General features: G+C 44.3%; 1 protein-coding gene across 2 annotated transcripts in view; it reads right to left on the reverse strand.

Annotated features, from left to right (window-relative positions):
- The window catches only part of CLASP1 (cytoplasmic linker associated protein 1), a 1,312,099-nt gene that overhangs the window by 982,673 nt on the left and 312,246 nt on the right, over positions 1 to 17,180 (reverse strand). For both annotated transcript variants that reach the window (XM_085647275.1, XM_085647274.1), the window contains exon 8: positions 16,467 to 16,534. In XM_085647275.1, the coding sequence (XP_085503401.1) occupies positions 16,467 to 16,534 (68 nt within the window). The remainder of the gene's footprint in view (positions 1 to 16,466; positions 16,535 to 17,180) is intronic.

Genomic DNA, 17,180 nt, shown 5'->3' on the forward strand with positions numbered 1-17,180 from the left:
TTAGGACAGTTTTGGAAGGAAATTTGTCGCAAAGAGTACAAATGAATTTTTCCCAACTTTCCAACTGTTGGCTTGGATTTTCCTGTACTTGCTTAAGCACTTCTTTAGCTGTTGCTGCTATTGTTTCTATATTTGTTGAGTTGCACCTTATACGCTTGAGGTTTGTTGTTCCTACTGGGATGATGGATTTATCAGCCTCCAAGAGAAATTTTGAGGTTGCTTGAAGTGTCATTTCTTGTGGCATATGATCGCTAAATGTGTTTTTGCCTATTTGAAATGAGGCAATCCTGTCAAACATGGATAACGTAGTAAATGTAAAATCGAGATAAGAAGATGTTTTGACTGAATGGTATGTAGGTGCCGGGGGATTATCCCCCTTGAAATGGCCGTTTACTGCCCCTAGGTTCAGGTGTTCTAATTCTGAGAGAAGGTAGTTTGAACTCTTCGCTGGTTTGATTTCCTTCGAGGGGCCTTGAATCGGGATTCTCCATATTCCAGTCAAGTCTCGCGTGAGCTCGTCTTCCTGGCCATTCCCTAAAAGGTGCATATTAAAATCTCCTGCCAAAATAACGTTGTCTACATCCTCTTCTCCCATTACTCTTGAAACTTCTTTAATCAGTTCCTTAGATGATTGTAGTTTATGTTTGGGATGTAGGTAGATGTTGATCAATATAACCTTCTGTGCGGTCTGGTTAAGGATCAACTTAACCATTGAGGCCTGAATACAACTTGGAGGGGCGATATAGATTTTTATAGGGTACATTTCTCCAATTTTTGTTATAAAAGAGAGGAGGAGTAAACCCCCCAAACGACGTCCAAAAATGGATCCCTTAGTAGCCGCGGTATAGCTGGAAGTGTAGCCCTATAAATCGAAGGGTTTATCTTCCCAGGTCTCCTGAAGTAAAATGATGTCGAAAGTTTTAAGAAAGTTCAAAAAATCGTGGTCGCTTAGTTTAGAATTTAGACCGTTGATATTCCAGGTACAGATTTTAACTTCATTGGGGGGGCGACCCATGTCAATTCGGTTGCGCTAAGAGGATTGTACGTTGTAGCCCCTGCCTTCCGTTTGTTGCTCCCCTTAGGACTGAAGTCGATGGTCTGATTTGACTGTATGATTAAAAATGGAGCTGGATATTGTGGTTTAGGTACTAGTTTTAGGATAATCCCCCAGCTTTGAAATCTTTTGCTTTCTTGGATAATTCTACTAGCCATCTCCGGTGTTTTCCATTTAGTTTTGGAGGATTCTGAGTTTGGCAGGCCGTTGTTTGGTAAAAACTTGATGAACAGTAAATCAGAAGTGTGAATATTGGCTAACTTTGGGATGGCTTGTAGGAGCCATAGCATGTTCCCTCTATTTAAGATATCTGCACGGCCTCGCGACTTATATTGGGGGGCAAAGATGATCGTGTCGGGCTCCTCTTCTTGGACAGATTCCTGAGTCGAGGGCTCAGGGAAAGTACTGGTAACAGTTGTAAACTGATGTAGAATAAAGATATCAGGGATATTCGTTTTATTATAAATGCTGGCAGCAATGGTTGGTAATTGACTTTGGCGATCACAAATGTTTTCTTCCGAGTCTCTGGTTTGCTCTAGATTTTTCGTTAGTGAGTGACAGGACGCTCTGTTTATGGACTCTGGTGTTGTTAATCTCTCAGTTATCTTTTGTGGATTACAGACCTGGGGAGACTTGTTTGGAGCTTTTGTCGTATGTATAAGCTCCTGGTCGTTGGGTTTTGGGGGAATATCTAGATGGCTGCTGGGGCTGTTTTTTTTTCTTACTTCAGCACTTGCCTCTATTTGCTTAATTTTTAAGCAAGAGTGTTTTTTGCAATTGTATAAAATCATCTTTTATACCTTCTTTCAGTAGTGGGACTGGGGAGTGTTGTTTGTTTGGAACTTTGATATTCGTGACTACTGGTCACTGCGGTAACCAATTGATCAGATGTTGGGCCGGAGCAGTAGTTTTCTTTTTCCTCCCCTTCATTTTGTTCCTACGACGGATATTCGTTGGTGTAATTTTGTTGATTGATTCAGATGATTCTATTATTACTTTATCTGGAGTGGCTGTGTTGGGAGTTTGCGAGACCCCGTTCTCTCCGGTTTCGTCGATCCTGTTTAAAATGAACTTCTCAGTATGATGAGGTTCCGTTTTTGTTTCCCCCTTTGTAGGTAGGACCGGGTTTTCTACTGTTTGAGTTACAGTTGTTACTGCGATAGATAGTAAATCGCTCAGTAGTGTTGGTAACATGGATAATTTGTCTACAATTGGGGCACAGGTACATTCTTGGTGAATTAATTTATCGTTGCGGGCTGCTTATTGCCCTCTCTTAATCGATCCATTTAAGTAGGCCAGTTTCCTATCAATTGCAGAAGTAAAGTCTGCTAAGGTTTGAAGCACTGTCAGTTGTAGGTCCATTTTATGGGATTGATAGTGTAATGCTGCAGTTGAATATTGCATCGTGCTTAGTACTGTTTCCCAAAAAGTGCCTTCGATTGGTTTATATTTGTCGCTAGGTTCTTTCATTACGCTATTTGTTTTGGTTTTTAAATCATTGCTGTTGAAGCCACTAGCTCTTCCCACTCTTCAGAAGCCAGAAAGGACATGTCGCAATTGGAGTTATAGTGGATATTATGGGGTGTCGCCTGACTATTCCCCAACGGAGAGTTTTCTTCAATTGTTATTGCTTCAATCTCTTGAGTGATTGACCGGTGTTGAGGAGAGTCGCTGGTAATTTGTGTGCCGAGTGCCTTGGGTTTTTGATCTACTATGTTATTTAAACTTGCAGGGTAGGCACTTGAGTGGGCTTTAATAATTGGTCCTAATTGGTCCAAATTTCGAGGGTTAACCGGCGGGTAGAGTTCCTCTGTCTTTAGAGGGTAGTGTTTAGATTTAGTAGTTATGCCTTTTTCTGGCACTCCTTGCTGAGGTGATGTTAGCGTGGCTATCTCAGGTTCTCTTATTACCGTGACCTGGGGAAGTTGGACAGTTTTGTTGAAGGGGGGCCTAATGGACCCTGTATCTACCTGTGAGGGTGGTAGTGTTGGATATTGGGTCTGTACGTTGTCAATGTATTTGACGAGTCCCCTATTGCTATTTTTTGGATAATAGTGCCAGATTCCACTTCATTTCCTAGGTCTAGATCAAGGTCTCTTTTTTCTTCTGGTTCATCATTTAGTTCTTGGTCTTTAGTAGACCTGCTGTTGATTGAATTCCTGTTGGTTGTTCCATTTGAATCCGATTGTTGTTTTTGTTGTAGTTTTTGTGGATCCGACGTATGGATTTGTACTGCTGTTTGTTTTAAATTTAGTTTTGTATCAGACAGAGGAAGCAGATTGAAGTTGCTTGGTTGCAGAGGAGTTTGCAGACGTTTAATGCCGCTAGTTTTTGAAAATATTACTGTACCAGGATCTTTCAGAAATGCAAATTTAGTGTAAATCTTGGGCTGGAGGTAATGTGGAGTCTTCCGTTGGAGGGGACCCTCTATTGTAATTAAAGTTTTTTATTGCTGAACTCGGCCTTAAATTGGTCGCTAGGTTTGACTTACTGACTTTAGACGTTTCTTTAGATGGTGTCCTGAACTGATTTGAAGAGACGTTGTGGGGAGTTCTGCGAGGGCTGGAGTGTACTAAACTGTCAGTTGGGGGAGTTATTGAGGAGCTACAGCACTCTCCAAATGGTGATAAGTCACTATTATCCTCAGGTTTCCCACATTTAGCTTTTTGGGAATCTGAATCGAAGCCAAGGGGTTCATCAACCTTGTTTCCATTGTTGGACACTTTTTTCCTTTTTATTGATTTTATTGCTTTTTGCTTTAACTTGGGGGTGGTTAGGGTCTTTCTTACTTTACCAGACCTCATGTTTTCCCAGTTAATATGTTAATTTGTTTTATTGATATTGTTTACTGGTTTTACCCCCAAGTAACCTTGGTATCTGCCCGACGTCGGTTTTCCTTCGTTATTTCCTTCGTTGTTCTAATGTAGCTAGGTATTGTTGGATTTAAGTTGGATGCTTGATAACTCACTTGGCACAAGTCGTCTGTGGGTGGCGAAGATGGGGGTGAGGCAAGGGCGAAACAGGGGGGGAAGCTGGGCCCAACTTAAGTCACTTTAGTCAGAACTCGGAGCAGCTCGTATTGGCTCGTGACGGGAGGTCTCCCAGGGATACACAGGGGCGGGGCTCAGCCTTGGTTTTTGGTCCGATACCAAAAAATGACTCACGGCGAGCCCCCACAGCCCCCCGCTTGCAGAGCTGACGAGACTGCTCTGAGTCACGTACCCCACCCCGCTACTCGCTGCTCTCACCTCCTGCGTCCTGCTCGATGCCTCACCGTAGCTGCTGCCAAATGGTCTCCCGCAAACTGCTGCTCCGGTGTTCCTAAGTGCACTGTAGGTGTACTCTGTGGGTGTACACTGGAACCTCTTGGGTAGATGTAAAATTCCGTTCTGTTTCCGCTCTATTCTGTTCTATTCCGCTCTGTGTAGGGGAGAGAGCGGGAGGGGGCGACACAAGCAGCGGGGCAGGGCCGAACACGGGCAAGTCTCCAAGGTGGCAAGAAGAGATGACCGCAAATGGCACCGCAAATGGCAAAGGTCAGTGGCAGCAACAGCACCAGCCAGCCAGCTCCAGCTCCACCCGGCACCGCTCCCTCAACAGGCAACACCAGCCGGCACCGTTCCCTCAGCAGGGAGAGAGCGGAGGAGCAGAGGAGCAGCGGCAGCAGCAGCCGGCCGGCCGACCTGCCAACCTATCGGAAGCCAAGGCGGGCCCCCCGACCAGGCCCCAGCGAACGCGGCAAGGTCAGGCTTCTTTCTTTTACCCCAGGCCCCCTCTTCCGTACTTCCCGTATTTCTGCGAATCCGGGAGCAACGGGAATGACGGCGGCAGGCTCGGGGTGCTGAACAAGGCAGGGCAGGCCTCGCTGGACGTCCACATCACTCGCAACAGCAGCAGACGGAACCGGAACACTCCGTTTCTCAGTGAGACATTTCCTACTCACGTGAGATCACCACACGTAAAATATCTTTAATAGAATGAAGGCAAAAGACGCGGACCAGAATAAAATCCAACAACACATATATCACAGTAAACGTGCCTCTAGAAAAAGGACTGTAGTTGCCATTCCATATCTATGAAAAAAAGCACTGATCAAGAATGTTTGACTGACCTTCGGGTATAAAAAAACTCCATACTACTGAAAAAATATAAACAGTCAATAACCAGTATTTCTCAGAACACTAGAACATATTGCAAGAAATTAAATCTCATTTGAGAATGTCACCCCCACAGTTGGCAAAATATGTCATCTGTTGCAGAATTTAGTTGTGAACCAATGGAACATAATCAGTAAGGCCTTTAGGCCTTGAATAATAATTTCAAAATAATCCAATTTTCATTCTGTTTAGTCCACTTGTCTAGGATAATTCATAAAACAACTAATTTGAATGAAACCTTCTGTGACCAAATCTCACTTTTCAAAAAATTGGAGACTTGTAAGGTGCTGGAAAGATATTCTGGGCAACCAGCTTCATCAATCAGTTCTGAGATTCCATTTCCAGTGACTTTATGAACCACCAAGGGACATGAGGTTCCAATAACCTTGGTTATGTGACAGTAGCAATTTCAAAGGACAAGTTACTTACCTTCAGTAACGCCTTATCTTATCAGGTAGTGCCATGATGTAGCCGCAGATCCCTTACTTTTGAATTTCCCAGGCGTCAGACTGTATCTGGAAGATTTTTCTCCAAGCAAGACCCCTGCGCACCATTAGGTACCCGTCAGTCAGCTCCACTTGATGTTGTTGGCGTCATCTCTGCCACTGTGACGTTTGCGTCACCTACATAGGAGCCACCTCCGCGCGTTGACATCAGTTACTTTTCATGGCTTTCCACACCAGGAGCGCAGAGCCATGAGGTGTACTGACATTGGTGTGTTTTTGAACAACTAGGGCCCTGAAAGGGTACAGCCCTGACCCTAGAAACCTGTCCACACTGCCGGGAGGATGGGTGGGTCTGTAAGGAATCTGCGGCTACATCATGTCTCTACCATATAAGGTATTACAGAAGGTAAGTAACTTGTCCAGCTGACAGACATCAAGCCACATATCTCTCACTTTTGAATAGATACACAAGCAAAACCATCCCCGGATGGCTTACAGACAAATTTAGACCAGGAAGTCTTGCGGGACAGAGCGGCCAAAAAATCCAATCTCTTCTAACTTGAGTGTTTAGGCAGTAGTGTTTGGTAACTGTGTGCAGGGATGCCCACGTAATGCCTTACAAATGTCAAGGACTGGAACACCATGTGCAACACAGTGGTAGCAGCCATAGCTCTGCTGGAATGAGCCCTTAAGCCTTCAGGAGGCTACTTCTTGGCCACAGCGCGGCAAATTCTGATGCAGAGGAACAACCCATCGTGAGATAGTCCTCTTCTGCACTGCACAACCTTTCTTTGATCCAACGTACCCCACAAAGAGTTGGTCGCTCCCCCGGAACACTTTAGTGTGGTCAAGGTAGAACAATAACACTCTTATTGGATCTAGACATTGGAGACGCTCCTCAATTTTAGAGAGGTAGGGAGGAGTGTAGAAAGTGGGCAAGGTGACCAACTGCCCCATGTGGTGTTACCACTTTCGGTAAGAAAGAGGCCCTAGTGCGAAGCACCAACTTATCAGGGAAGAGGAACAGTTAAGGAGGCTTGGATGACAGAGCCTGCAATTCGCTCACCCTCCTGGCAGAAGTTATTGCCACTAGAAAGACTGTTTTGATGGTAAGCAGCCGGAGGGGGCAGTTGTGCAGAGGTTCAAATGGACCACACATCAGGAAAGTAAGATCCAAATTAAGGCCCCACTGAGGCATGATTAAAGGGGTAGATGGAAACATGTACAAGCACCTTAAGAAATCTATTTACCATAGGGGATTTAAATAAAGAGGGTTGGTCTGAAAGCCTAAAGTAAGCAGACCAGGCCGAAATGTATCCCTTGAGAGTGCCCAGAGCAGAGCTCTGCTAGGCAAGGGTAAAAATTAAGATAAGGATTTGAGAGAGAAAAGCAGAAAGAGGAACAATAGATCTTTCTGTACAATATTTTTAAAAATTGTTCCCCTGGCAGGCATAAACAGACTTGGTAGAGGGAAGCCTGGCTGCCAAAACAACCTTACAGACTTCAGGAGGAAGGTTGAATGCTGTCAACTGCTGCCGTGCAATCTCCACACAAGAAGGCGTAGAGTTGACCGGTTCCGGTGGAGGACCCTCCTCTGCTGTTGTGAAAGAAGATCCTCCTAAAGGGGCAGCCAGATCGGAGAATCTGTGGAAGCTCGGCATACCAGACTCACCGTGCCCTGTCTGGAGCCACAAGAATGACTTGGGCTCAGTTGCTCCTGATCTTCTTGAGCACTCTGGACAGAAGTGGTATTAGCGGAAAGGCATATAGGAGGCCTGAGCTCCACTCAATACGAAAAGTGTCACTAAGCGAGTGCTGCTTTGGAAACTACAGCGCGCAAAACTGCTGGTATTGCGCGTTCTCAGCGGAGGTGAACAGATCTAACAAAGGCTCTCCCCACTGCTGCAAAAGACCTTGCACCACCTCCGGATGGAGACACCATTCGTGATCCGCTAGGCATCGATGGCTGAGTTGGTCCACCCTGGCACTAAGAGAACCTGCCAGGTGTTGAACCAACAGGGAAACGCCCGGCTGTTCCAGCCATGTCATGAGACGGAGGGCCTCTTGATAAAGGGTCCACAACCCTACCTGCCCTGTTTGCTGCATTACCACATGGTGGTGGTGGTGTCTGTGAACAGTTGAACCAACTTTTCCTTGATTGAAGGAATAAAGGCTTTCAATGCCAAGTCAAACACTCGGAGCTCCAACAAGTTGATGTGGATTCCGGATTCCGCCTAGACCAGAGGGTTCTAATCACCACCTCTCCCAGATGGCCGTTACATCCCAGGAGTGACGCATCTCTCACTACTGTGTGGTCTGGTTAGGTAAGGGAGAGGGGTGTGCCTCTGACCCAATGGCGGTCTGTTAGCCACCACTGCAGGTCCTGTGCAGTTCTCTCTGAGATATGTACCATGTCTGAGAGATTACCCTGATGCGGCGCCCACTGGAACTTCAAGTCCCACTGCAGGACCCGCATATGCCATCTGGCATGTGTTACTAGCAGGATGCAGTAGGCCAGGAGTCCCAGCAACCTCAGAGTCATTCTCACCAAAATCCAAGATAGAGGTTGAAACATCGGTATCATAGCATGAATATCCTGGACTTGCCGTTTGGGAGGATAGGTCCGAAACTGCACTATATCCAGAACAGCACCGATGAAGAGGAGCATCTGAGAGGGAGTCAGGTGTGACTTTGGTAAGTTGACAGAAGTCCAGCGAGTGCAGACGGTTTGCCGTAGTCTGAGGTGGGAGACGACACCCTGGAGTAAACTCACCTTCAACAGCCAGTCATTGAGATAGGGGAAGACTGACACCCCTGATCTGAGCAGATGAGCTGCGACCACTGCTATCACCTTGGTCAACACCCGAGGGGGAGCTAGTAAGGCCAAAGAGGAGCACAGTGAACTGAAAGTGCTTGTGGCCTACCGTAAAGTGCTGGTAGCGCCGATGGGCAGGTAGGGCGGGAATGTAGCACCGATGGGCAGGTAGGGCGGAAATGTGAAAATAGGCGTCCTGCAATTCCAACGCTACCATCCAGTCTCCTGGGTCCAGGGCAGACAAGACCTGAGCTAGAATGAGCACCTTATACTTTTCCTCTTTTGAGAAAGTAGTTCAGGGATCACAGATTTTGGATAGGGCGCAGGTCCTTTTTCTTCTTCATGACCAGAAAGTAGTGGGAATAGCAAGCACAGCCTACTTCTGGCGTCGGAACCCTCTCTATGGCTCCATTGGCCAAGAGAGTCATGACTTCCCCTTGAAGCAAACAGAGTTGATCCTCCGTCAGCTGGTCATAAGCTGGAGGCATTAAGGGAGAGGTAGTCTTGAAGGGGAGGGAGTAGCCCCTTCAGACTATCTGAAGAACCCACCTGTCCGACGTGATGTTTTGCCAGTGGTGGAGGTGGAGGTGATGGCTGATCAGGCGGCCCATGATCTTGGAGGGCCGGACTAGCAAGGCTTGGAGGCTGTGGGGGGAGAGGTGATGGTGGTGGGCTGATCCGACCTTTGGCCACCAAAACCAACGAAGTCGGAACATGCCGCGCAGAGGTTGCTGAAATTGTGTGGCCTTGCGGCTGGGGTATGCCACGAAAGGGGCAAAAAGCAGACTAGGGACGTGTGGCCACTGAGCGGCTCAAGGACTCGGCTGTAGCCTATGAGTGCTTAAAGCGCTCTAGGGTCATGTCTGCTTTGCCTCTGAAGAGAGGGGTGCCATCAAAGGGCATGTCCATGAGGGAAGCCTAAACAACCCCAGAAAAGCCAGAAGTTCTCAGCCAGGCATGGCGTTGAGCAGCCACCGTCGATGACATCGCTCTGCCCAGCGAGTCAGTTGTGTCAAGCCCACAATGAATGGCAAACTTTGTCACATCTCTCCCATCTGATACTGCTTGGGAGAGGATGGGCTGGGTCTCCTCTGGGACTTGTGGCAGCACTTGCATAACAGTTTACCACAAGGAGTGGGAGCAACAGGTCAATAGGCATGCAGTGTTCACCGACCAAAATGCAAGGCTGGCGGAAAAAAACCTTTTCCTGCTCTTACTACCCAGCCTCTTGGATTCCATGTCCGGGGTGCAGAAGGGAACGCACCCGGAGATGTAAAGGCTTGGACCACCAAGCTCTCAGGAGTAGGGTGATTGGTGAAGAAAGTTGGGTCGCCCGGTTCAGGGCAATGGTATTGGGTTATTGTCTTGTTCACAGGAACCCCTGTGCATGGCTTGAACCAGGTTCCCAGCAGGTCAGTCAAGGCCTGATTGACAGGCAGGAGGGGTTCTGAAGAGGAGACACCCGGCTGCACGACCACCGTCAAGATGTTAGTCTTATCTGTCACAGAAGGTCCACGACCTCAGCTGCCCTTCGCAGCACCATTGCGTATGAAGCTCCCTCCTCCGCAGCCACTGTAGGGGGAGAAAGCAAACTGGAATCTGGAGAGGTGTCCAGACCACTGGCCTCACCCAATTCCACGTAATAGTCCATTTAGTGCTCTGGCTGGTCTAGTAAAGGGTCCAGCGACCCCTTCCAATCTTCCTCCATTCCTAGCCCTTTAGAACATGGCTGCGGAACCGACCTAGGACCAAAGCGCTTTGTCGGTGTCGGAATCGGGGCCGATCCAGGTTGTCGAGGACGAGAATGGGGCTGGTGCCGCAGGTGGGCTCAGCAGCGTTGGGAGTTTAGGAGCAGGGTCCGGCGCCAGGGAAGTTTGTAGTGGCACGACTGACGTCGGTCCGGATCCATTACTGGATCGGGGGGGGGGGGGGGGGGGGGGGGGGGGATGGGGGTGGCCTTTGGGGTCTAAAAGCGAGCCGGGAGGGTCAGGCCACCCAAATATGAGGCACGTAGCATTATAAAGTTCTTTGAGCTAAGCAGGGGTCGCTCCGGCCCCGGGAAGATGGGGAACCACAGAGTCAAACCAGGCACAGGTTCAACCGAACTAGGAGTAGAACACAGAGGCTCCTCCGTCGCATCAGCCGACCAAAGAGGAGAATTCATTGTGTTTTTAATGCTTTTTATCTGACCAACTCAAAGACTGAGTGGGAGAGCGAAGACTTAGAGCTCCTACAGTGGTGCCGGGACCTTCCTCTCGACCAAGAATGAGACGACTAGCTTTATCTTACAAATTTATAAAGGAAACAATACAAGGATACCTTGGGCTTCACAAGTGTTGAAATTTGACTACGTGTGGCTTTTATGTTTTCATGTCTGTATATGTGAACATAGTAAAAATAATTTTTATTTTCCACATTATGCTAGTTTAATTGATTGTATTAAATGGTATCTGTGTGCTCTGGACAGCCAGAATAATACATGTTATTGATGAATCACTCTTCATTGTTGTGGTTTGTGGGCATTAAGAATTTCAATGTGCGGAGGCAAGTAAGGAATCACTAATAGTAGCTCTTACACACAACCTGATAAGGATCATCATTTGACCCTTCATTTCCATGCTTAATAAAAAAGCATTTCTCACAATTTCTGCTGAAATTGTGACACCCGATAGGACCACATGTAGTTTATACTTATATACCTAGGTTTTGAGGGACACAGGGCAACCCCATATATATGGACTTGACTTGATTATACTTAATGGTGCACTGTTTATGAGCCAGTATTTTTTAAAAGTGCAGAATAGTTTTTTTAATGATTATATATATTATTTTTTAATATAATTGTGTGCTCTTGTTCTGTGAGAATAGTTGAATGTTTGTTAGTTAAACAGGTGGGACTGTGTGTGATTAAAGTTTGAGTTTGGGGTTTAGGGTCGCGTAGCTACTTTTGTGTTAGTGTGGTGATGTATCTGTTATTGTATGTTTCTTGGAGCTAAAGTGTGTAACAATGTATTGATGCATTTTGCTGCAGTCACACTGACTGCATTTTTTTGTGTGTTTGTAGTTATCAGTGGCTATGTGATCGAATGAAACTGGTGCAACGTTTATTTTACATGGGAGTTGGTTTCTAAATCATGGACGCTGTACTGCACCGTGATATTGATAGTTTAATTGTTCCAGCAGTTGTACGGTATATCATGGTGTTTGCTTGATACTCAGAGTGCGTGTGTGGTAGAGAGTTAAGGGTATCTGTCTATGTTGACTTTTTAATGGCAGTTTATGACAGCTACAGAATGTCTTAATATTGCTGCATGTGTTTTAAAACCAAGTTTCTTTGGTATGATTATAGTGTGTTAATCTTTGAAATAGAGTTATGTTTCAGTAGCAGAGGTAACAATATTATGTGGTGTATTCAATTGCAAATTACATGGATTGTCAGTTCTGCAATGCATCTATTGTTAGTTATATTATCACTTTAGGCAAAACCCTTAATAAATATTTACTTATAAATTGCTAAAAACAAAAAGGAGCAAAGTATTATATCAATGGTTCCTTGCACTTGACTGCCTATTTACATCCTTTCCCCCACTGTACACAGCCTTCCCTTTGATGTACTGAACTTAATGCAAAACCATTAGGGGGGCCCGGTTAAATGGGTAGGATGGGTGGGAAAGAAAATGTTTAATTTGCTAATTAATAACTGTGGCATTGGTTCATGAAGTTTTATTGTATTTGACAAGCTGTAGTAAAGTAAAGTTAAGCCCATTCCACAGATCTCAGGTTTCATCAAAATTTGGCAATGGGGGCAAAATTAAAGGGGCTATTTGCAGTGGGTGTTGTGCAGTTCTTGTGGGTCCGATGGCAGTGCATAGCAGCATCGGGCCATAGGCCAAGCCCTGTACATAATCAGTTGCAGACAGCCAACCACCACTAGTCAAGCGAGGGCGGCATCTGGGGCCTGGCCCATGCCCAGTTCTCCATGAGGGTCAAGCCCTGTTGCACAGTGTTTAGTCATGAGTACCGGTTGCAGGGCATGGCCTGGATCGTATACATCTAATCTAAATACACATTTATATATACACATATATATATATATATATATATATATATATATACACACACACACATGCACATATATATGTATATATCAGTCAATTAGAGTTGCCCCCAGTGGAAGAGCCACAAACAGGTAGGTTATAGTCCGTATTTATTTATTTCACGAAGGCTGCACACAAATATGGCAAGGAAGTCATTGAACTTCAGCTGCCCTGCCAGCAGGGACATCTTAAGGATTTTGGGGGCCCTGGGCCAAACATCTTTTGAGGGCCCATGTTGGGAACAGCTTTGGATTTATGGTCCAATTTCACCTCTTTCATGCCCTCATAGGCTATGTCACTGACAGTGAACAGGCACATTGTTCCAAATTCTAAACGTGTTTACATCTAATATTTAGGGATAGTGACGCGTTTTAAAAAATGTAACACAGCAGAGGCTCACTAATATTATTGCAAATAACATCAGTGACCCCCTCCCATTTCTCCTATGAGCGGGCCAGTTTTTTCACTAAAATAAACTTTTTATAGATGTTGCTTGAAACGTCAACACAACATTTCTCTGCAAAATGTCTGGAATAGAGTCCCACATATCACACACATTGAAAATAAATTAAAGGAAAATGGTATTTAAAATAATTTGTTGAAGAATTATTCAAGGTCATTGGGGCAAGATTCTTTGCAGAACAGAGCTGGCTCTATCAGGGGGTCCGCTAAAAGGCAGGGTCCCTGGGCCAGAGCCCACTTTGCCCAAGCATTAAAACGTCTCTGCCTGCCAGACGCGTTTCGAGTCTCCTGACTCTTCTTCCATGGCATCGTAGGCTCACGTAACACTCGACCGGAATGTGCAACTGCTTAAATTCAATTCAAACACCCCAGTGGGCGTGGCCTGTCATTAGGCCTTATGGTCTCCGTAGTTTGCACCAAATATAAACCTCAAGTGAGTCCGGTCTGTGGGACATGAAATACATTATTCTTCCCCAGTGGGATGACGGTATTCCTTTTCTCAGATCTGTTGCATCTTTGTGCCTTCGTGAAGCAGGCTACCGTCCTTTACGGTGACGCCCAATGGCCGCACCTTGGAAATGCTGCGCTTGCAGCGGGGCTTCTTCCGCGGTCGGAGCAGGCCGCTTACATCAGTCAATTAGTGTTGCCCTTAGTGGAAGAGCCACAAACAGGTAGGTTATAGTCCTTATTTATTTATTCACAAAGGCTGCACACAAATATGGCAAGGAAGACATCGAACTTCAGCTGCCCTGCCAGAAGCGTTTCGAGTCTCCTGTCTCTTCTTCCTTGGCATCGTAGGCTCACGTAACACTCGACCGGAATGTGCAACTGCTTAAATTCAATTCAAACACCCCAGTGGGCATGGCCTGTCGTTAGGCCTTATGGTCTCCATAGTTTGCACCAAATATAAACCTCAAGTGAGTCCGGTCTGTGGGACATGAAATATATTATTTCATTGTCAAGGTGCTGCCACTGGGCGTCACCGTAAAGGACGGTAGCCTGCTTCACGAAGGCACAAAGATGCAACAGATCTGAGAAAAGGAATGCCATCATCCCATTGGGGAAGAATAATGTATTTCATGTGACACAGACCGGACTCACTTGAGGTTTATATTTGGTGCAAACTACGGAGACCATAAGGCCTAACGACAGGCCACGCCCACTGGGGTGTTTGAATTGAATTTAAGCAGTTGCACATTTCGGTCGAGTATTACGTGAGCCTATGATGCCATGGAAGAAGAGTCAGGAGACTCGAAAAGCGTCTGGCAGGGCAGCTGGAGTTCGATGACTTCCTTGCCATATTTGTGTGTATCCTTTGTGAAATAAATAAATAAGGACTATAACCTACCTGTTTGTGGCTCTTCCACTGGGGGCAACTCTAATTGACTGATATATATATATATATTATATATAATTATTTTCTTAAGGGAATATGGGTTCGAGGACCCCCTGGATAATGGTCAAGCTATCTCTCACTTTTAACCCTGTCAAGACTATGACCCATCTTTGTAATGCCAAATTATTGAAAACTACTGAGCGAATTTACACCAAACCAAGCAAAGGCATTACCAGGAGCAAACTTCTAGATTTATGCCAGATATAGTGCAATTCCATGTTTGTTTTCTGTAGTGAAGAGCAAAGATTTCTTAGGGAGTTAAAATGGAAAATGCTGGCTTTTAAATGATTACATTAAGAGTTGTTCCCTTTAAAGGATATGCATGAAATTCAAATGATCAAGATTAAGCTAAATATGGTAAGTGTATGTCGAGTGATGTGCAGATCCATAAAACAGCACCAAAGTTATTGGAAAATAAATTGTTTGACATTCCATTTACTTTTGATTTCTCCCTTGACAGCTCTGCATGAAACCCAAGATTTCTGCACTTGGCTGACATTCCATAAATCCTGCCAAATTTCTTGCAGAATCATGAAAGCGCATCAATATTAGCAGATAAAAACTTTTTGGGCATCCTCGATGGAGCTGCAAGAATCTTGGCATACCCATAGAAGGATAAATACACTAAATGTCAGCCTAATTTCATGCAGATTTGTCAAATAATGTCCCACTTCTTAGCAAATTAATACTTTTCTGAATCCAACAAATGACTTGCAGGTGAGGGTTGTGCAGCCAATAGAGCACAGACCCTCTATTAGGCAATCACCTTGCTCTTGAATATGATAAAATGTTACTCGGCACTCCTTTTATGCTAAGAACTTGCTGCATAAGACGCCATTTTTGAGACAGACATAATCGGGTGGCTATACCAGATTACTAACTCGCCTCAATGGACGATAAGAAACATTGTTTTGACATCATCAAATACTATTTGGACGTAGCCCTAAAGAAGTCTTGAGTGGGACGAAACGTATTGGCTTTGGCTACAATCAAAATAATATTATGAGAGAATGAAAAATAAAGAATTTAATAGAAACTGCATATAGGACTTTTTCTTTGTTTCATTGAAACACGGACAATTGAGCTACATTACCTATGTGATAACATTGCATTAGTCACCTAATCTGGAGTGCTGAGTAACATTTTATCACTTTTCTGAACACCTTTTCACTGTGTCCTTTGCACAAATTTAAAAATACGAATAACTTCAAAACCTGAAACAGTATTATACGATTCTGTGATACACATATGACTCATCATTTAGAGTTCAATACAAATCTATTCCTCATTTAAATATCAGCAAAGTGTTCTATTCACTTGTGTCTGTTTATGAAAAATTATTTCAAAATGTATTTTTCTATATAGGACCTAAATCGAGAAATGACTACCATTACAAATTATATAAAAGATGCCAAGTTTCACAATCGCTAAGACATTTCTTAATCAGGGTATTCTTGTAGAGACATCAGTCTTTATTGAAATCATAGGAAAGTATAGTAAATAAGGATGTGTCATAATAGCTAAAAATGCTAGAGATAACCAAAGCAGTTGACCAGAATTCTACTTTGCAGCTACTCAGTCGAAAACTTGTAAACGCACCTGTCTCGCTTTGTGCTAAGACGCTCTGAAGACCAAAATAATATTCATATTTCATTAATTAAACAGTATTACAGTACTATTGATTAGCACCTTTCAGTGTGTATCGCCATTTTTGTTGAATGTCTTCATGTTTGTACATAGCAGCAGCATTTTAGTAAGGAACTCTTACTACTTGAAAATGTTGAAGAAACTTCAAATGGGTCTTCTACCCCAAATGTGAAGTGTGTCTGTCACTACCCAACTCAAATATGCTAAAACAAGTAAGATTCTTAGCAACCGGCAGACTGCAGAAACAGAAAAAAAACAGCTACAAATGTGAGTCAATCTTGTGAGACAGTTTAAAATCGGTGGATTTTGTAACCAAACATCTGATGTTAAAAGCTAGTTATGAAATTACTAACGCTTCAAAGAGTAGGAAGAAATTTAGACCAACTACTCACCAGCTGCTGTCAGCATCATATTTCCTGATTTCTGAACTTCATCGAATTTTGAGAAAATTACATTCAGCCTGTTGGATAAACAAAAATTTAGCAAAGCAACCATGGTAACAGAAAAGCCAAGGTTTATTTCCTGATTAAGTTACATTTTTGATCTGTAAGTGGATATACAGCACTGAAAAACATATAGTAATAAAGAAACTTCCATAATATAATGGCTATCACTGCATTTTTAAATTTTCTTCTCAAGCACTAGTAAACAGCCTGTAATTATGTAATGTCAAATTCAGTTCCAAAAGCCACCAGTGTACTTTCTAAACATCTTGTAGGAGAAACCTATCACAAAAGCAATTTCTTAATATTGCTGTTGATGTTAACAGCTGGACTCTTAGCCTTGTTCTGAACACTTCCACAGATCTCCTCCTAAACAACAAACCATCTACCCAACTCTTTATGTTGGCTCACACTCAGTGTATCAGAAATCAGTAAGTCATTTTAGAATGATAAAATACAAAGGCTGTGGTCATGCTATCCTCCTACAGTTCTTGGCAACACACTGCAGGTGTGGATATTACATTTAGATCTATCAAAAGATCATACATACTATGTATACATTTCCTAGAACTCTGAGGAACAGTTCTCAGTTAGAAATAATTTGCATGCTAGATCAACCACAACACTAGAGGTAGGTGATGAGAATTTGGAAGTGGGAACACA

The sequence above is a fragment of the Triturus cristatus genome, chromosome 3_2 (assembly GCF_964204655.1).
Source record: "Triturus cristatus chromosome 3_2, aTriCri1.1, whole genome shotgun sequence".
Lineage (NCBI taxonomy): Eukaryota > Metazoa > Chordata > Amphibia > Caudata > Salamandridae > Triturus > Triturus cristatus.